General features: G+C 33.4%; 4 protein-coding genes across 4 annotated transcripts in view; 2 read left to right on the top strand and 2 right to left on the bottom strand.

The window, feature by feature from the left end:
* The first annotated feature begins 5422 nt into the window (after positions 1 to 5422).
* LOC149910370 (uncharacterized) lies at positions 5423 to 6447 on the top strand. The gene is made up of 2 exons (XM_090113091.1): positions 5423 to 5785; positions 6200 to 6447. Exons 1-2 carry the CDS (start codon positions 5623 to 5625, stop codon positions 6334 to 6336), a joined length of 300 nt encoding a protein of 99 aa, XP_089969217.1. The 5' UTR covers positions 5423 to 5622; the 3' UTR covers positions 6337 to 6447.
* On the bottom strand, positions 6441 to 9715 carry amd (alpha methyl dopa-resistant). Its single transcript, XM_090113081.1, has 5 exons — positions 9514 to 9715; positions 8184 to 8304; positions 7988 to 8101; positions 7787 to 7906; positions 6441 to 7692 (listed from the first exon to the last, which is right to left on the bottom strand). Exons 1-5 carry the CDS (start codon positions 9591 to 9593, stop codon positions 6619 to 6621), a joined length of 1509 nt encoding a protein of 502 aa, XP_089969207.1. The 5' UTR covers positions 9594 to 9715; the 3' UTR covers positions 6441 to 6618.
* A 2994-nt stretch (positions 9716 to 12709) lies between these two features.
* On the bottom strand, positions 12710 to 18948 carry LOC149910372 (uncharacterized). The gene is made up of 5 exons (XM_090108862.1): positions 18784 to 18948; positions 16554 to 18709; positions 15340 to 16398; positions 13074 to 14632; positions 12710 to 13005 (listed from the first exon to the last, which is right to left on the bottom strand). Exons 1-5 carry the CDS (start codon positions 18946 to 18948, stop codon positions 12710 to 12712), a joined length of 5235 nt encoding a protein of 1744 aa, XP_089964988.1.
* Positions 18949 to 20238: 1290 nt separating this feature from the next.
* Positions 20239 to 22473, top strand: part of Lim3 (Lim3 homeobox protein) — a 33024-nt gene continuing 30789 nt past the window's right edge. The window contains exon 1 of the mRNA XM_090107823.1: positions 20239 to 20453. Coding sequence (XP_089963949.1) covers positions 20309 to 20453 — 145 coding nt within the window. The 5' untranslated portion in view covers positions 20239 to 20308. The remainder of the gene's footprint in view (positions 20454 to 22473) is intronic.

Here is a 22473-nt window from a genome sequence, read left to right on the forward strand (position 1 = left end):
GGGTTCCCGATGGAAGTTTGGCAAGTTTCTGCCCAAGTCTATTTATATAACTAGCCTTCGCCATGGCAATTTCTTTTTTGTAGGCCCTGGAGGCGGAGTTGTACTTTTTTTTAAGTGCTCTAGTGTTGGGATCAGATAACGACTGCGCATTAGCCCAAGCTTGGAATTGCTCCTGTTTGCGGTGAGATGCCTTGGTGCAGGAGCGATTAAACCAGGGCTTAGTTTTGCCACCGACGGGAACTACAGAGGATGGAATAAAAAGTTCCATACCCTGCAGGACCACATCGGCAACAGAGTTGGCGCAGTCGTTCGGATCATCCGTCGAAAAGCAAACTCGGCCCCATGGGTAAGATGCGAAGAATGTACGCATCCCATCCCAGTCGGCTGATTTATAATGCCAAACTCGGCGGCAGGCAGCCTGTGCTTGCCGTTGGACGTGACTGACAGGGACTACACTGCGGATCAGACAATGGTCTGACGATCCCAACGGTGCCTCAACGGATACCTTATAGTCACCAGGGTGTGTGGTCAGGAGCAAGTCCAGTAAAGAGGGGCTATGTTCGTCAATGTCAGGTATACGTGTAGGTGCGGTGACCAGTTGTGTGAGACCATATGACAATGCGAAGTTATAAGATGTCCTCCCTGCGTGGTCGGTTACCCGAGACCCAAGCCAGTCGGAGTGGTGAGCGTTAAAATCGCCCAACACAATTAGCTCACTAGATGGGAATTGCTGCATCAGTCTGTCGGACGTCGTCTGAACATGTTCGAATAGTTGTTCCGTGGCGGTGTTTCCGCTATGGGACCTGTAGAGGCAAGCATATATACGGGAGCGATCCCTAAATTCAATATGTAACCAGATAATGGACAGACCCTTAGCTTCATATGTGCAGAGACGTCGGCAGCAAATGTCATTCCTAATATACACGCAGACACCAGCGCGTGGGACGAAAGCATGTTCAAGTTTGTAGCTTGGATACGTAAGATAGGCCATGTCTGGAGGAGAGGAAATCTGAGTTTCTGTCAGAAAAAGCAATGCCGGCTTAGCCGTTTCAAGGTGATGATGAACAGCATTTAAGTTGCTGTGGAGACCTCGGATATTGCAAAAGTCCACGGAGAGCATAGAGCATGAAGATGTTTTGCGTCTATTGTTTTTACCCCTAGATGTAAGAGAATGCGGATTTATGCCCGCCCCAGAGTACGACGGGCTGCCACAGCGCGGACGCTGTGGGAGGGATTCTCCTGCACAGCTTGTGCCGGTACCCTCCTGGGGTAAACAACCTGATAAAGCCGCTTGCATGTTGTGATAAAAGAAATATTGGAAGGATAAAGGGATTTGGAAGGAGTTAGGGAGAAGGGGCGAGGATGGGAGGGAATGAGGATAGGGAAGGAGAGGATGGGAAGGGGATGGGAAGGGATGAGGGCCTCCGGACCCCTCACTCACCGTACGGAACGCGACAGTAAACTGTCACTATGGCGCCGATATTCTGTGAGGGTGTGGTACCTTCCCCGGTGCGAGCGTGGCCCAATTCGTGCCGAAGCATGCTCGACTCCCACTAAAAAGATAGTGTAATTATTCTGTTACAAAATAAATAAACGTATTTTTGTGTAATATTATCAGTTGTAGAAATATTTTGTATTTTCACTCTAAAGAAAAATGTGACTTATAACCCCGGGTCAGGCATGGTTGTCACAATGCCTAGGGTAGGTAGTCACGTACTAAATAACAGGCAATTTATAAATAGAAAGTCACACTTTGGTCTTATAATTTTACGGAATAATTTTTAATTAAGAACTCTTAACCAAATGAAACCGTGTCTACGGTCTTTATTTCAGTCTGAATATTAATCAATCACAATTTTAGCAAACAATAATAAACGTGAGTCAATATAGAGTCATCAAGGACAGATGGACTTCCAGTAGGTTTGTTAGGGTGATTTTCCGGTGTTGATTGAAAATTTACGGCTAAAACAAACAACCTCAAAACGCAATTAAAGTCATCTCGCATACAGGGGGCTGGTTGATAGGTGACAACCAGCCCCCGAAAATTTGTGACAACGAGCCCCATAACACGTTTTATGAAAATAAAATTGAAAATAAATTCCGATCAATGAATATCTAAAAAACTATACTACGATATTATAAAACACATTTCATCATCATCAAATGAACTGAAAGATTATTACTGTAAAACAAGAACGTATAATTACGAGGTTCGACACAGCAGCACAAAAATTTACTTTTGCTGTGCGAAAACAATAAACACGTGTGAGGTCCTCACGGCAGATCGGAGCGGTCTGACGCGAAGTTGGGACAGCGTTTTCACTGTATCGCTCTTGCCACGCTGTTCAACAGACTTATTCGATAGTTCAGTTTTGTGTTAAGACCGCTGTGACAAACAACCCGTGAGACAACCAAACCCGGTCTCCCTTATACATTTTCATAATTCTAAAATAGATGTCACTGATAACAAAATCGAGTAAAAACTTTCAAAAATCACGTTTTGCAAGTATCAAGTTTTGCCTAGTTGAGATAGGTACCATGCCGCAAAGATTCGTGTATTGTACAAAATATATTTGCACGTAAATAATTAGTGATCCAGTTGAAAAATCTATATTTTTCATTCCTTTTCTAAGTACGTAAGTACTTAGGAGTTAGGTAGTATATGCCTTCCTACTTACGCAAATATAAGTTAATGTGTTATAATAATATCTTATCTTATATCTTATCTTATATCTTAAACTATTATAAAGGCGAAAGTTTGTATGGATGTATGGATGTTTGTTACTCTTTCACGTAAAAACTACTGAACCGATTACAATGAAATTTAGCACACATATAGAGGGTAACTTGGATTAACACATAGGATAGGTTTTATCCCGGAAATCCCACGGGAACGGCAACTATGCGTGTTTTCCTTTGAAAACGCGGGCGAAGCCGCGGGCGGAAATCTAGTTATTTTATATTAACGTAACGGCACCAGTCTTGTACAGATTAAGGAAAAAATTGAAGTTTTTTGCAAATTTCTCGTAGGTTTTTTAACTTTATTGGATATTGTTTAGTTATACCTTTAGTTCAATGTTAGTTTAACGTAACCAATGTTAGAAAAAAGATTACAATGCATAAATAATGAAGTTATTTATAAATTAAAAAAACACTTTTTTGCACCAGTCTTGGACAGTGAAAAATCTAATGATGGACACCCAGTTTTGGACAACATCCAGTTATGAACACCCATTTATGGACTGTACCTAATGTCGTTTCTCCAGTTATTTACACTTGGAGAAGACTTATAGTTATCAATAGAATCTTGAAAATGATGATTGGAATACAATAAATCGGGGATGTATTTATAAAAAATAGTACTTATTAATTATTTTGCATACTTATAATATTTAAAACAGTCCTAATTTTCATTTTCTAGGCAAAAATTGGACAAATGCATGGTTAAATACGAGTTATGCCCGTTAAAAAACACCAATATGGTTTTTTTTTTCTCAATAAGTCAGGGATGAAAAATATAACTAAAAAAAGTACTGCCATTCCATCCATTTTGGGACTTCTTCTTCTTCGTCATATCGTCTAGGGGGGTAGATGTTACCCGCTTCACGATGGTCCGCCATATCTCTCTGTTTCCTGGCATTCCGCTACACTCGTGAAGTGAATCGCCAATCTGAATCCGCCAGCAGCCTTAATCTGATCGGTCCATCAAATTGTAGCATGAGGCAAAAAGCTTTTTTTTAAACTGTTGCCAAGATGGTGTGGATGAAATTTAAGCGTGTGTGCTATATGGTGGTGGAATTTAGCAGCAGACAACGATCCAAACAGTTCATCAGAGAACTCTCTATGATAGATGAGTTACAATACGCATAAGTATGCGACTTCTCTACGCAGTGATAGAGAATGAAGCCGAGAACAAGTCGCACAGCACATAATGACCCATTGTTCTAAAATATATTCTTCATGTTTAGATAGATATTATGTTGTTGGACCCATTAGTGTAATTTTAACAAGAAATATCAATGTCCATTATAGGAACCAAAGCAAATCCAGTCATGGACAATTGTTGTACAATATTGGAACCCTTTGTTTGAAATGGTCGTGATAGGTATATTATTAATCAGAAAGAAAAGACAATACAGAAAAGCGCATGTAATTAATACCTTTAAAAAAAGTTTATTTTCGACATATGTCCATAAATGGATATATCCATAGAATTAAATCCAGTTATGGACACTGATGAATTTTTTTTAAACAACATAACCTATCATGATACTAAATCGTGTAATATTTCGTACACTTAACTACTATAAATAAAAGTAATATCAAATTTTGCTGACATTTATACAAAAATTCTTATAACCAAAATTGTGTCCTCACTTCCTTAAGGATTTTCTTAGTAAAAACGGATTTCTTCGAAACGAGTCGCAGCAACTAAACATAACGTTCTGCCATCTTCAAACATTTTGGCCGAATAAGATGAAATGTCGTATTTTGATAGCTTATGAACCAAACTTTTATTTTAAGTATTGCCAAATTATATAATGTTAATATTGGTCTTAATATTTAAATTTAATATTTATTTTGTCCATTACTGGATGCTTGTCCACGACTGGTGCCGTTACCTTAGTTAGTTACATTTGAAAAAAAAATTATTTAGTACCTATATATGTACCTATACGGATACCGCATATTGCGTAGGTGCATAATAGCTCTCAAACTTTTGCAAAGAATATCACCGACGTTACTTCCAGCAGCTATATGTGAAATAATAAAACATAATTATTTACTCCTATTTAGGTACTGGTTTCTTTTAATCATTTTATTATCTGTCCGCCTGGCTCGGCTTCACTCGAAGTACAAATATGTACCTACATATTATAGGTAGGCTATCGCCTATATCACTCGGGGATCACGTAGCGTAGGTACCTGACCTACCAATCCAACAATTAGCGCATTAAAACAAACAAACAAACAAATTATTGCTAGTAACTAATTATTACTAATTAGTGTAGATGTCTATTTCTAGTCGATGTCGATGTTCTTTTTTTGCACCGACCGCGTCGCGACCGTGACTGGCTTGTGCAACCAAATTAATTTTTATTTTATTATTTTAGGAAAGATATTTTATGGTATACATATTATACAAGTATAATATATTATGTATAATATAAGTATGTATAATTTATTGCGCAGGTTCATTAAAACCAAAAAAGAAAATGCAGAAATGTAGGTAGGTAGAAATACCTACATAAATTGTAATTCAGTGATAGAATACAAAAAAATACCCATTTCATTTAATTAGCAAGAAAAACAATGTGTCATTTAATATTTGTTTACAATAGATAACATTACAACCATTAGCCATTAGTCTTATTACCTACTTACTAATATGACTCACAGTTTCGTGTAAGTCTACAGTTAAACCCTGTTACCAGTTTGACCTTAAATATGCGCAGACTCATTGGTATTCGTCATTAATTACCAAGGATTGCGTATAGGCACGTATAAGTAGCAATATTTGTACTGCTTTTGTCTTGTATTAGCGTATCTTCAATAATTCATTCCGTGTCGGTGCGCACAGATTGTAGGACGTTTTGTGAAAGTTAAAAAAATCATACAAAAATGCATTTAAAAGGAATTAGTATTTTGTTTTTTGGCATCGCCTTTTTATTGGTGAATGATGTAAATGCATTTCCAAGAGATAGCAGTGTAATTAAAACGGAGCCAGTCTTCGAAAAACAGGACGAAATTTCACCGAAAGTGAAAGACCCTTCTCAAGAAAGTGGTACGTATTCATTTGATGCAACCTTTACTAAAAATTGCGTAAGAAATGTATGAACATAAATATTAACTCTCATATGTATTTTCATCGAAACTTTAACGTGAACGAAGCTAATAATAGCAGTTATTTAAAAGCTACAATGATATACAAAATCTAAAATAAATTTGTTTACTCTGTCTGTATAAATAATATTTATTATAAGCATTTGAATGCACTGCTATTGTTTCATGCATTAAACCAATTTGAAGAGATATAACAATAGTTAGTACCTAATAAGGCCACCTTCTTTGTTGTATGTTTAATGTTTTAGTATAAGTGTTTTAACGTACTTTTTCTTATATTATTTTGGCACAGCACAATAAAAATAAATAAATAAACCACTTAAATTAATTGAATAAATTATATGTTAATTTTCAGTTATCAGTTATCCAACCTTTGTGTCATGTGAATATAATGAAGAGGAACCTATTGAAGATCGGGTCTGTCAGGAGCATTGCTTAGATAAAGGATATTCTTACGGCCTCTGTATGAAGAGCAAGTGTAGTTGTATATAATGAATTAATAAATATATCATATTAGATACTAAAATAACATAATTGAAGGCATACAAGATGGGATATATTTTTGTAGAAAAATGATGGAAAGAATAAAAAGAATAACACGTTTATGTTTTATTTATTTTTTCTTTAAATTAATTATTATCATATTCACAAAAAATAGTACTCAAACCTTTTCAGATAAGCTAAAACAAACCTTATATAATTACTAGGGATAATTTTTATTTACAGTAAGCAGATATTGTTGCTTCCATATAAGCACACTTCTATATAATAAACTTATTTAGACTTTTCACAAATACTGATATTTTGAATGTGATTAATAGATGAAATAGACTGTGATTTACTGTGTACTTTATCATTCGGAATTAATTTATCAGTTTCATCTTTTATTAGTTTCCAGCTCACTTCTATGTCATCTTTATTCGTGAACTGAGAACAAATAACTAAACGTATGATGAATCGATTCTTGCACGAAGCAGCAACCATAAATATTTGTTTCTTCTGTATTAAATTGTCTAATAATTTCTTGGTTAAAATATCCCCTTCCACGAGCCTAAAGCACACCAAGCCCATAGCTGGTTCAGGTTCAACAATAAACCTATCATCAGCTCGAACTAATTTAGCAAAATGTTGTGCTAGGCTAATCTGATTTCTTATATGGGCCCGTAAACCTTCAGCACCATAAATTTTTAAGACCATCCACAGCTTTAAAGCTCTGAAGCGGCGGCCTAATTGCATCTGCCAGTGACGATAGTCTGGGATTTTTACTTTCGCTTTAACGTCGTCTAAGTAAATTCTTTGTACATCAAATGCATTAATAAGATCGTACGAATCTTTAACCCATAACGCTGAACAATCAAAGTTAACCAACAGCCATTTATGGGCATTTACATCAAAAGAGTCAGCGTATTCTACACCCTTCATTAAATCTCTATACTCTGGGCAAATAAAAGCTGCACCAGCGTATGCTGCATCAACATGTAACCAAACGTTTTCTTCTTGACATACAGGACCGAGCTCGTACAGAGGATCAAAAGCACATGTGCCAGTTGTTCCTAAATTTGCAACAACATAACACGGTATGAGACCCTTAGCTTTGTCTTCTTCGAATGCTTTTTTGAGAGTTTCCCCACGCAACCTTCCAGAGGCATCAGCTTTCAAAAGTCTCATTTTCATGGAACCAAGAACTCCAGCCTTTTCAACCGATGAATTGCATTGATCGGACGTGTAAGCGATAAACTTAATTTTAGTGAGCTCTTCATCTATTTCAGGATTCAGTTTCTTGAGTCGTCGGGTCATTTTATCCTTTGCAGCCAATAGGCACACAATGGTAGCTTCACTTGCAGAGCCCTGAAATATATTGCGTTTATTATATGTACATACTAATATTAATAACGTAATACGCGGTACTAACAAATTGCATCAGGTTTACTTAATATTTTACCTGAATTACACCGCCTCCTGGACCTGAAGAGCAGTTCAAGAACTCTTCCGGCAAACCGAATAGTTTTCCAAGCCAGTTCATAGTTACCACTTCTAATTCCGTGCAAGCAGGGCTCGCCATCTGTGACGCAAAATTATACAATAGTCTTATCAGTTTAAATTAAAATCATATTAGTTATAATTGAAATGCATTTTTACATACCCAGGTTAGTCCCACGACTCCAAGGCCATCACTTAATAGTCCGCCAATGATGCTAGGAAATGAAGTACCAGTAGGATAAAATCCATGGAACTGTGGTGAATGCCATAACGTGGTCTAAAAAAATAATAAACTTATCTATATCACAATGTCGTTAGAATTTACTATATTTATAAATTTTAATAAATATTTTTCTTACCCCTGGCACTACTGTGCTGGTGAAATCTTTAAAAACGGTTTGCCAATCTTCAGGTTGCTCAGGCGCATTTTCTGGCAACTTTTTTAGTAAATGTCCTGGTTCCACCGATGGTAAAACATCCCTATAAATTATTTATAATAATGTCAATAACATAAAGTTCAGGAATTTCTAAATACCTACAAATATAAAGGAATACCAGTAGTTTATTTTGCCATTGCAATATTTTCTATTAATCATGTTGATAATCATGACACACTTTAAATAATGAACAACAGTAGCTAATACTTAATAATTATTTTGCATAAAACAAACAATAGAGATCGAAGGAAAAAATTGCCTTTTATTATATGCTAGGTTCACAATTGTGTTGTGTAATCAGTATAACAATTATATTTTAATTGATGGAATACTTCGTTCATGTAATGACCGAATCCCAGAGGTTGTAAGAATAGGTCCAGTAAAAATCCATCGCATGTTGCAACGACATTGCATGTGTTGATGTACTTAGGAATAACATCTCTAGTGTATTGTGATAAAAACGATTGTTATTTTTGTAATATATTATCTATTGACTATTATTATGTAAGAGACTCTATTATACGATAAATGAGCCAAATTTCATTCTCTACTCAATAGAGTATGAAATTTGGCTCTCTTATTGTTTGTGCTGAATGCCAATTACGTATGTGTAATATGGAAAACATACATCATTCCGCCAATAAAAAAAATTTAACACATTCCAAATTTTTGTCAAATTCGACCACTGGGCGACCACAATTAGGATATTATTATTCTTTGGATGTAATTATTTTTCATAATAGGTAAGAACCTACTACATACATTTATAGTTTAAAAATAATAGAATATAGTAATTAAAAATGATATAATTTTTCAGAAGCTGGTAATTGTAGAGTCATCTAAAGCGACTAAAACCGCTCTATCTCTATAAAATTCTCGTGTTACAATGTAAGTTTAATGTTTCCAAAACTATCATACTATCGATATAAATGAATCTTTAGTTAATTATTATTTCGTAAATATACAATTATGATATAACATAGGTCTGATAACTCACTCTATTGAAAGTAATCTAAGAAAGTAATATTATGAAAAACTAAAAGGCAGAAATAAATGAAAGAGAGGCACTGAAATATGCATTAGAACAAAGTTCAATTTTTGGAGTTGGTTTATTATCTGTAAGAAAATTCTACTATCATGCACCAGCTACTGTTATTAAGTTCTGTTTATAATTATTATTTTTATAATTGATATTTGCTAGATTACAAAAGAAATAATGTTTATAACTATTTATTACATGAAATCAACTCACCTGTCACGAATGTTATCATAAAAATCAGCTACAAAATCTATAGCAGCTTTTCCAAACTCGCGAAACTGCTGGGAATCCATTGCACTGCACTGTTACACAGAACGTCAACCAGGCAAATAAGAGAATTTATTATAGGTCATATAAGTAGGGGGCACTTGAGGCCGATGGGACGGATAACGAGACAATGGTCGTGATCCACACGAGATGCAGATTTATACTCGCCGCCCAGCTTTCTACCACTGGCGCTGTAGACAGAACCGAAGCGTTTCTACGTTAGGCACCAGCGTCGACGTCAATTTATATTTTTTTGTAAATCGCAAAAATATAGAAATATAATAATTATGTAGGTATTCATAATGTTAAATTAATCTGATGGCAGATTATTTTGTTAATTATTTTTTTACAATAAAATGTGATTATAATTAATTAATAGATATATACGATAAAAAATGAGTTGGATTTCTTTAATTCTAGATGGAAATTTAAGTTTTTATGATACTACCTCTATATCAAACACATTGCAGAGCTTCGTAAATCGTAATACCGCAATTTACATATTAATATTAATAACATCGACACATTAGATAAACAAAACTAATAGTAAGCATTCTTTTAGGAATTAGGAAGCATTCTTTATCAATTATCAATTGCTTTAGCAATTGATCAGATTCAGCCATAAATAGGACGGTTTAGGACTTAGGAGACGAATAGGACGGTGGGAAATTTTAAAACTCAATACAAAAAATATGTGTGCGTATGTCACTGATTAGCTCTTTCACTAAGTAGTTGTGCCAAAAGCGCCACTGCTGCAAAATATTATTAACAGAAGCCTCATGCATTTAGGTTTTTTGAAGAATAGTGGAGAAAGTATTTTTAATTGGCGATGCAGTGATGTAGACAGGAGAAATATCGTAAACAACGTTCGATTTGTTTAACTTATCGAGTACTTGATAAAAACGCAATAAAATATAAAAGAAATTGACTCTGGTTATTTCACTTTCTCTTCAACCTAACATGCTATGCTCCAAAACCTGAAACGGGTAGCTGATGAAAATATACTTAATATTACAGCATAAACTGTTATGCAAGACCTTAGTATTCTTTACGTTTATTTCCTGATTTTTATTTGATTTTTAGATTACAAAATATAATGAATTAAGAACAAAATAATATATTATGATAGATTTCGTGCTCCCAGAACCTAGTATTATCAAATAAAATGATATGAAAAGTACAGCTCGGTGAAGCGTAATAAATTGTTTTGTCAAGGCGACAGGTGGCGCGGTACCGTACCAGTAACCCCTCTATTCATTTCCTATACAATCTTTGCAACGCGACAAAGAATGCTTCCTAATCGTATTATATTAAAATAATCTTTATTCTAACAAATTATCCTGAAATTACAATCGGACTTTTATTTCTTAACTCTTAAGTCGCGTGATTAAACAGTATAATAAATATATTTTGGGCTTCCAATAATAAGAAAAGTTGAGACATAACATTCATCATGTAAAAATAGAGATTTACAGTGCTGTGTGCGGTTTCTCGGTTTTTGGGAACGTCGGTTAAATATATCTGACTACAGGCTGTGCTACAGGGTCGCAAGAGTATTATATTTTATGCTACAGGTCTGTCTGTTCATGATATAAAGTATTAGGTATGTATATAATAGTGATATTTTGACATGACATGTGAAATAAAATGGAAGAAATTAAAGAATAATTTTATAATCTTTACTTATAATATAGTTATGTATATCTGCTCTACAGGGCTTTATTATTTTAGCTTTTTTTAATAGGTAGGAACTCTAGCTAACTATCTGTTAAAGCAATATATTTGTCGTGCTTGTACTTTTTTTTTCAAATCGTCAGGAAGTTGTTTTTGAGTAAAAATATGTAATTGATCGTGCAAAAATAAAACTAACTGCTTTATCAAGGTCAAAAATGTATTTTCAAGAGTAAAATCTAATTAACAATAATACAAATTATTTACGCTAGTATATATCATGCTGTTTTCGTCATCGAATTAGATTGTTAGTCGACAAACAAATTCATTTTTTATAAGAACACGGATATTTAAAAAAAAAATCAATCGTAGTACAATTATTAAACAATGTTTATAAAAGAACGTTATTTCCTAACAATAACTACTGCATTATTATGCAACTTTATATCTGTAATTTATTATAATAACTGCCTATACAGATAGGTACGAAAATATTCAATAAGTATACATTGAAGGTCAGTTTACAGCATTTGTTGAAAATTTCGAGTTACTTTCAAAATCTTAGTATAGGTATTATTAATTTATACAAAATCAATTGATATTCAATTTAAACAATATTAGTTCAGGATCCATCGCCCATTTTTGCACTTGATTTATACTATCAAGCTAATTTTCCGTGAGTAGCTTTATTTTGATGAGACGCCCAATAATTTCTTTTACGAAACTCTCGATTGTGGTAGCTTACAGAGGTAACAAGGATAAAATGTTTTGATTTGATGGTTCTCAAATATTTATTACAAACTGAATATTTTTTTTGTTCAATCTCAAGATAATTATCTAAATTATTCGAAAAAATATTTGTCCTACAAAATCTATGGTTTGATCAAAGAGTCCCCTCTTTCCAATGTGATTTTTTTGTTTTTACTTAGTTAATATTTATATAATTCAACAGACATATTGTCCTACAAATTACGTAATAAATATTTGAGAACCATCTAATCAAAACATTTTATCCTTGTTACCTCTGTAAGCTTAAAGCTACCACAATCGAGAGTTTCGTACAAGAAATTATTGGGCGTCTCATCAAAATAAAGCTACTCACGGAAAATTAGCTTGATAGTAATCAAGTGCAAAAATGGGCGATGGATCCTGAACTATATCTATAATACTATTCGAATTTCAAATTCAATGTTGAACTTTGCTACTTCATCAACATAATATGCATTTTAAATTTAACAATTAAGAATCTTAATTAGCAGGATATCAGTATGTATGTATCTATATTATGTGTATAGTAATAGTGAAATCCTCAGTTATCTCTTCCGTTACCTCAGGTATAAGTAATAAGTAGATATAAACATTAAACACGCAATGCACATAGAAGGTATAATGCAAACAATGGAGATACGCACTATTGTTTATATACATAGCTTGATTCTTTCTGTGAATGTTACGCTTTATATAAAAACAATTATTCACTTGGTGACGACTCAATGAAAAGTATTCTGTATGTGCGGATGTCCATTCCGCAGTCGGAAGTAAGAGTAACTGAGTATTTTTCTGACTTATCTTGGGCTGGGATTGTTACAGGTAGTATGAGGATAGCGTTTGTATGTTGCAATAAAGTGATGCGATCCAAACGTGGTAACAGAGCGCGGGATGTGATTCTATATGAGCTTTCACTGCGTAATATGTGTTGCACATCTGATAAATTTGTTCCGCCTTCACTTAGTAACATGCTCAAAATTATTTTACCAGTAGCCGTCTCTGAAAAAAAAACTTATAAACAATCTGAATCGAGTACAAATTTTGGCAATATAATAAACTTTACACACCTATTAGTTGGTCATAAACTTGCATCATAGTTTCCGAGGCATGTTCGAGTAATGAATAACGTAGTGATTTTAGCATTAATTCATTTTTATGTGGGATCGTTAAAACTGTTGTTCTATAACATTCACAGGCCTCGCCACAGCTGCAAGGGTCCATGGGCCAGGTTCTTACTTTAGCTTGTAAGGTGTCAATTGCTAAATCCCACCGTGCTTGAGTTGTTATTTTAATGTAAAATTCGCCAATTTCACTTTTAAACCAAACCCACGAATTGCCAAGTTGAGTACTTAAACATATAATTTGAAAATACAATTTATGTTCTTGCACTTCCTGTCCACTCTCTTTAGGCATTCCTGTGAGAGAAATCTCTTTGTCTATAAGATTTAGGCGTCGTATAAAGAACCTTGGTTTGACTTCCTCCTTGTACTCAATTGGAATTGTAGGTTCAATATCGGTTAGAAATAGTTTAAACGTTGCCGTTACGGCAAAAGGCGAAGCTACCAGAACATCTACTCTGTTCGGCCGATACAAGGGACCTGTGACTTTACACTTCCTAATTGGGTTCAATAAACCTATGTAGCCATGTAGTATAAATACTATGTAAGTGTCAAATATTCTTGTTTTATTATATCCATGCACAAGAAGAACAGCTGTTTCTTTTTCCGTAAAATTAGCATTATATTTCACGCTGAGAAACATTTTTTTACCATTATCAGGTGGAGATGCCTTTTCAACGGTAAAATTATTCTTTGTATTCTGAAGGATTATATGATTGAAAATTAATGATTCCTGACTTGAGGGATTTATAGCAACTTGTCGAGTAGAGCTTCTGAGAAGAGGGGGATAAAATTGTACAGTATCTCTAGGCGTAAACATGGGTAACGTAACATATAAGTGAATTGACAAAAATAACATGAGTAAATAATTTGGCTGTAAGAAATCTTTTGTACTTATTGGAAAATAAAGTCTCAGAAGGTTCAAGGCTTCAATAACAAGACATGCGTTATTAATAATGCAACTATTAGAATCGGTATTATTTATCTCACAAAACAGTGTAAAATGATTAGCCATGAATGGACAGAAGGTCAAAATAACTGATATAAACGCAACACCGTCCGAAAGATCAGTAGTTATGTTTGTTATGGTTTTTACTGGTTTTTCTTTCCCTCGCAGCGTAGCATGTTGGTGTGATATATTTTCATTAAACCAATCAATAATAACTTTTACGACATCTCGTGGCTGCGAACTAACGCAAACACAATCGAAAAAACAGCTATCCATTACAAAAACTTTATAACTTTGTAAAATAAAATCAATCCAGCTCTGTTTGTTTAGTCTATTGAATAGAGTAACATCTGATATTAACTCCTGTGTTAGAATGATATCAGCATTGCATTTTGGCGTAACATTTTCAGAGTAAATTATGAATTGTTCGTAACTTAATAAAAATTTAGCTTGTAAAACCCATAAATTGGCACCCCGGCATCTTAGTAAACTTATTATTTCACGATATGTTTCGTGAATTTCCTTTATAAATTTGAAGTTTTCATCGACACCAGTTACACTGAAAATACGAAATTGGAGTTTATTAAAACAATTTAATTACATATTGTGAGAATTGTAATATTGGATCATAATAATTGAATGCGAGTACCTACGTAGCCCGTACAAATGACATAACAAAAACAAAGAAAGGATTGTATACTTAATAGTAGATATTTATAATATTATGAAACGCAAAAATATCATTAAATATGTTTTAATATCCTACGTATTGTTAACTAGCGGTCCGCCCCGGCTTCGCCCGTGGTACATATTTACGTTTTCTCTACATAAAAACCATCCTCGTACTTCAAGGAATATAATAAAAAAAGAATTATCGAAATCGGTTCGGCCGTTCTTGAGTTATGCGCTTACCAACACATTTTGCAATTCATTTTTATATATTGTTAATAAGAAAATCAAACTAAAAACAGAATAAGTCCGTCGTTTTCTAGTGTTTATGAGTCGAAGGTAGAATTTATGACACTGACTGTCTTGGGAGCATTGATAAATCTTCTTTACGGATAGTCCTACCACAATTTTTTTTTTAGTTAGTTGTTAGCGGGAGTCAAGCCACTCTATGTTCATTGCTGATATACCGCAGTACCAAGAGCGAGGGGATGCAGCTGATAAACTATTTTTAAAATTAATAATAAGAATAAGAAGCTATTACAACGAGTAATTATTAATTAGTTAATAAGTATTGATTAGTTTGATTATATGACTTACGTTATTTTCCGGACGTGTTTCATCAGTGGTCCTGCAATTCTTTTGACAAAATTTAAATAGGATACATTTATTCCCTTAGTTTTTGTACCTCCACCTTGAGATGATAAGGCTGAAGAAATAGCGTGAAATGTATCCGGAATTATGGGATATAAATCTCTTCTAAATCCTTGTTGAAACATCCACTTCTCAAGAAAATTTGTACACGTCTCCATGTATTCATAAAGGTCAGTTTGTGTTTCAAGTGGATAAAAGGGATATGGATTTTCATTCGGTGTAACAAAATTGTTTGTATGTAATGTCAAAGGACAATATGTGAAACAAAAACTGACTTCAACATCACAACATGAACCACTAATATGGCTAAAGTTAAGTGTCATATTTCTTGCATAAGATACTTTACAGCTTGCTGTAATTTTCACGGAAACGACGGTGTAATACTTATCGTTTTCTTTTATATTGTTGGAATCTATCAGTTTTACTATAATATTTGCTTCTTCTTTAGAACAACAGGAAAAGTCTTCGATATTTGATTTTGATTCTATTCGAAGGGTTATATTTCGAGATATTTCTTCGCTAGGGTGGCACGGAGGAAAAATAATTCTGTGAGTGCTTGGAACCATATCAGGTGTCTGTTTTTTTCCAATAAAAGTTAAATTATAGTACGGTATCGTCATTTGTTTATCCAGATATAATAATGCTACAGATACAAATCGTCCATGGCTTTTTGGGTGAAAGCTTAAAGTAAAATTTGCTATCATTCCTCGATCCAATTCCAATTTTATATGGGTTTCGTTAATTATTGACTGGTTGTCAGCTGTATGCAAATCTAGTGTAAAATTTGGAGACAACTTCGATGTTAAGATAGTAACATATAAATTGTACTTAGACACGTTGGTCATTGTAAAGTCTAATCTTGCGTTTTTATTTGTACCACAGTTAAGTTCAAATTTATCTACTGAAAAATTAATCCATGGGACAGTAATAACACCAGTCAATCTGCAGTAACTTATGTCTTTGTTAACTGGTTTCAATTTTACCTTCGAATTATTTTCATAATATCTGTGGAAAGAAATTTCGTAGTAAGATTAATGCTTATTCATCTTTATTTTATGCTTGTCTGCAAAAAATACCTTCTTATTTTCTTATCATTATAAAAAAAGATGTGATAAAACAAAGTTGTATTTGAAATCTGTGCGCTATGAAAAAATACGTACTTTTCATGATCACCGATGTAATAACGAAGTTCTGTTGACGAAGTATCTTCGCAGGGTGGACCTAGTATTCCATTTATTTTGAATGGTATATACATTTCATATTCTCGTCGAAAAACATCACAAATTTTAATAAACACAATTTTCGTCTGTCCTCCTTCAATTGAAAATTCAAATAGTCTCTTTTTTTCATTTCCTACCGCCGTATACACATTAAATATGTTTTCATCACCGGTATCTAGTATTTCTATAAATGTAAGTAATGTGCTTAAATTTTGAAAAGTAACGGGAACATATGTGATCATATCGCACGGAACCCTGGACATAAATATATTTTTTGGATGAATTAATATTTTAGGTTCAACAACATTACCACTCACTGGTAGAATAACATTCTCTTTGTTATTTATTTTAACATAGATATCAAATGAAAACTCTAAGATACAAGGTATTTTTACTGTAATTTTAAAGTTTAGTAACATTTTAGGGCGGATGATACCACACATGGGTTCTATTTTTAAGCCAGGTATTAGTGGCTCTACTACATGAAATAAGGCAATCTCTCGCGATGAATTTTCAAGTTTTACCATCTCTGTTGTCTCTACATTTAAGGCAATGTCTTTGAAAACTACGGCTAATTGTAAAAATTTTATTGTCAGTTTTCTTGTGATAACATTTAGCTCCACCGGTATTATTTTTGTGTAATTCCCTTCCGATACAAGATCCACTTCGTGACTTTTAGTTTTTGTAGCTTTACACACATAAGTTACATCACAAATCTTACAAGAATGTTCAGGTATTGTTCCAGATGTAGGTGATATTTCGAATGGTGTATCTGAATGAAATTCATTCCATTTAAAATTTACAGGAGTATTAAAATGATTGTATATTTTAATTGGTACCGACGTTACAAAACTTTCAGCGGTTACCATCCCAAATTTTAGACACTTATCATAGAGCATGAGACCAGGGTTTCCCACTTGGAGACTGTAAGGGTGTTTTCTGTAGTATTTCTGACTAATTATATAATCAAATGTTCCGTTAAGGTTTCCTTCAAAAGATCCTAAGCAATGGATCGTTATTACTTTATCATTATGCGGACGGAGTTTTATTTTTAAAGATCTCTTTCGTTCGTGTCCATAGAGGACACAGCTGTCTTTTAAAAAATTGATACAGAATTCATGCTTCGTTTTATTTTGAACAATTAAATCGTGTTCTCCATATGTAAGTAATCCAACTCTGCCAAAATTAATACAAAAAGGCGAGAAGACGATGCCGAATAAATCATATGGAAGAATATCTTCCTTAGTTTTTTTACAGAAATTTCCGTCATTAGGAATCGGTTTCGTTGAAGTATATGAATAGCATCTTTCTTTTCCCGTAGTAAATTTTTCATAAATTGGTTTTTTAGCATAGGATGACTTTGATATTTGTAAATGTTTAAAAGCAACATTTTTACGTTGTAAATGCTGTTCTAATTCAGCACCTGTATACGTGTAAGCTGGGTTAACATCGTGTAATTTATGAAGCGATTCTAACTTTGTCTTTATTGTTATTTTTTGGTAAATGACATTTAATTTAAATTTTACTGTATATTCTATAAAATTTGTGTCGGTTTCCTCTTCATCGTGTAATGGTTTTTCATACTTGTCATGAGGGTTTCTTATTTCAAAAGTAATTTTGTTGCTCAGTTTGAGGCAAGTAGGCTTTATTGAAACTGTTATTTTCCTAGAAGAATTCGGTGGAATACTAAAACTTTGTGGGGTTACTTCAAAACCTGTTACTCTTTTGTACATCATCCTGGCAGACATTTGATTAGACTCATTCCAAATTCTTATAGTTTTAGTTATTTTTGTGTTGATCACCACATCTCCAAAATTAACTATTTCCGGTGTATGACTTATTTTGCAATATTCAAATTGACCACTAATATAGTATCTGCCGATTTCTGAATGCAATTCATTATAACAGCAGCGGCTTCCATCTACTTTTATTAATCTTAGGTCAAAAACAAATCTGTTATCGAATTCTCTACTTCTTTTTGCTTTGGATATACATTCGGTTTTTGGTGTAAAAGTTATTTCTATAGAATGATCATCATTAGAAATTATGGTAAAAGCTCTATGAGACGCTGATATTTCACGGGCTTCGTCAAATTTCTGTGAACAATCAATACTTGTTATTTATTAGTAAAGTGTAGTAACAAAATGTATTGAATACATTGTATGCAGACCAAGAGCTTCCCTTCATATATAGTCTTCAGAAAGGCGCAAGTAGTTAAATCATTTTCGACGTCCAACACTTGCGATGTGGATAGCCCTACAAACGATATTGGAAATTCTACTACCTTAAATCTTTTAAATACATTATCCAAATTATAAAAGTTACAGCTGTGCATATTTACTACAAAATCTTGGTTAAAATATCTTCACAAATCTTATTAAAAATACAAATAGTAATAAAAATTATTGACACGTAGATAAACATCATAAAAACGACATTTACAGGAAAAGTCATGGTAATATATTTTTATTGCGATTGTAATGATAATGAAGGTTTGCTTTATGTCTACTATAACCTATTCTACATCAATCGTTTTCTAATGTACCCAAGTACCTATCTATTTCCACACTTTTGCTGAATAAAGCCAGTATTAAAACATGGCTTTAGTATCGGCGTTGTGTATTTTCCTTCTAAACGTAGTGCTAAACAATGAGTTGACATTGCGTGTAATTAATTATCTAAAAATATTTTATAAGAAGGAAATTGTGTGGAAATTGTAAACTTCTATCACATATCAAGACATTTTGAGGCTTCGTACTCGTACATACTTACACAATAATAGGAATAGAAAGAAATGTAAATATTTTCGAAGACTCGTAAGCATGAAGGTACCTAAATGAAAGATAAAATACTGCCTTTTCATTTTAAATGAGTTTTTTTCTTAATTTTTTAATTGATTTCCAAATGTGTTGTAAATTATTAGTAGATATCTCCATGGACTTTATTGGATCCATGGTAAGTATCTCCTCATTTAAAAACTTTATTCAACATTTAATCACATCCATCTAGCCCTTGCGTTCTAATCAAGAAAAACCTGATAAGCAAGATAAATGTGGTAGATATTTGGCAATAAAATTAATTGTATTTAAAATTGGGTAAAATCTAAGGGTAAAATGTACGGAATTGTTAAAAATCTGTGATTTTATTTTAATCGAACTAATCCGCCTCCGTAATGAACTTAACAACATTATTTTCATTAAAATAAGATCAGTCAAAAACATGGCATCCTGGAGAAGCCTGTAATATTTTTGAAGCTTATCGTCTTTATGTTATGCAATTATAACATTTTTTCTTTACAACGCTACGATGCCAGTTGAATAGAAACGAAATGCCCTCGCGAACGGGATAACGTGTACTAATATTGTAGATGGATGTAAGCACCGGGGGTGTGTCATACGATTCGGGAAAATTAGTTCGGGGCGGGGGAGCCCCGCGGTACCCCTCGCCTGAGGGTTTATCAGATACAGGGGGTAAAAAATGACTTCTCAATGGGAGGGCGGCGTGGCGAGAGCGGCGCAGAGGCGGGCGTGGGCGGCGCCGCCACGTGGGCTCGGCTTTTCTCCGCCGAGACGCCTGCTGCTTCTAAGTGCTTCGACTGTGACTGGGAGCCCGTACATGCCAGGCCTCTTTGCGGAATGGTGAATCGCGGAGTTGAATGTTTACTTTGTGATTATAGGACGTAGTGTTGTGAATTCATGGAATCGGGATTCGGTGAAGTGGAATCTGAAAGAGATCGGCGGATCGCTTCTATGGCTGCGTCGTTGGAGGTTATGCACCCATTGGACCCGCCGCAGCCTGATGTACTCCTAGCATTGCTTGCGAGAAACAAGGCGCTTGAAGGTATGCGTAAGTTCTAAAGAAATGCAGCAGCAATACTACCTAGTAATGTAATTGCGGGTTGTAGAGTTTTTTTTATTGTCGTATTTTTTTTACAATATTCTTCCTTACGACAATATAAAACCACCATAACATTACCATTTTTATTTATGCGAGAAACATAAAAACCACAGTTAAAAACATTGTTGACTGACTTAACTAATTATTCCTAATTAGAATGAATTCAATTTAACAAAAACAAAAGCATTTAAAATAAAATAAATATTATGAGATAGATGTGTAAGTTTTTGTAGTGATTCAAAACGTTAAAAAATGATAATTCTTGAACTTGACTTTATTTTTTTATTAATTTATTTGCCTATACATATATAATTCAAAGAAATAACTAAGTATTCTATTATACTCTATATTATCTAGTCTTAACTCTTAACATTTGTATTGTAAATCAATATTCATAGTTTGTCCATTACATGTAATATTTGCCTTTAAAATATTACATATTATATTATGTCTATTTTTTCCATCATGAATAAATTTTTATTGATGGACATATTAGATATAATATAATACTTTTTTAGATATTCAAGTGAAAATTTTCTTGCAAATTTTTAAACTACATATTAGCATAACAGTACCATGATAAAATTTGCATCTTCATAAACGTTCTATCACTATAATTACAAGCACAAAGCGTGTACCAGTTTCAATACGGTAAGTTGAAATTATCGGCGCGTGTTCTGGTTGCAAGTGGTGACGCCACCCACGCCACGCGCCATACCACATCCCTCCACATTAAGTTTTGTTTATACTTTATGTACATACTTTTTACGCGCCCAGCAGGCCTTCAAACGCATGTAATCAAGTTAAGTGCTCTTACCGACTTAGTCACGAGCGCCGATGAGTCCTTTTGATTTTAACGCGGGCTATTATTTCGATATTGTCGCACTTAACTAAATTATTTTTGTATTCTCTTTTTATGTTTCGGTCTATATGTTTGCCATGGTTGCGTAGAATAAAACATTAAGAGATTTATCTGCTAAAATATATTTTATTCTAGGTTATAACCTAGAGTTATTTTTTAAATATAAAACTAAAGCCACATTTTATGAATGAATGAATGAATGAATGAATGAATGAGAACTTTATTGTACACACCAAATTACAGACATTACATAAAATAGAATACACATAAATTGCACAATGGGCGACCTTATGGCTACAGAGCCATCTCTTCCAGGTAACCCAACCAAGGAAAGCAATGACAAAAACAACGAATACAGGTAGGTGGTGTATACTGAAGCACTGAAGCAATAAAAAAGATAAAAAATAAATAAATATGTATAATACGTACTAATAGATAAGAGAAAATACATAAATATATAAGGTCATCATTTTAATTAAAATGTGCTAAACATTACGCTTATTATGTCATAGACGGAAATCTTTAATTAAAGAATTACCTTCCCTTTTAGGTATATAATATCAGAGAAAGATAATCACGAAATATCGATAAGTAGTAGGTAGGTAGGTATATGTATAGTCCCAACTAGGGAACTGATAAAGATTACTTCTGAATTCATATTTAACCACTATTATTATGGTTTTAGAACCCCATCATATTGCATACCTATCCGAAGTTATGATTTATAGGGAGAGTTTATTCGCTAGCGGCGAAAGCGGTCATTATTTTTAATAAAACCCTTTGTATTGTTTGGGTATTGTTATACTTTTATAATATGAATTTAACCAAATTTGTACTTGGAATAAATACACTATAGAACGTGGGAAAATGCAATTTTTAGTTTCTATATTTATTACTCGCTTTTAAAATGTGTAATTAGGAATTCCCTATTTTTATTAGTTTGAAACAAAAATTTTCAAATTCAAAATTATATTAATGTGTAATTTTTTCCTTGCAAAATTTATGAATTCGTAGGTTTTATTCTAATCTTTCATAATATTATTTATTATTTGAACAATTTTAATTTTATACATGAAGAATAAGCAATTAAAAATAGTAGGT

The sequence above is a fragment of the Colias eurytheme genome, chromosome 2 (genome assembly GCF_061535395.1).
Source record: "Colias eurytheme isolate Ceu_HAF_F1 chromosome 2, ilColEury1 Martin Lab GWU primary, whole genome shotgun sequence".
Classification (NCBI taxonomy): Eukaryota; Metazoa; Arthropoda; class Insecta; order Lepidoptera; family Pieridae; genus Colias; species Colias eurytheme.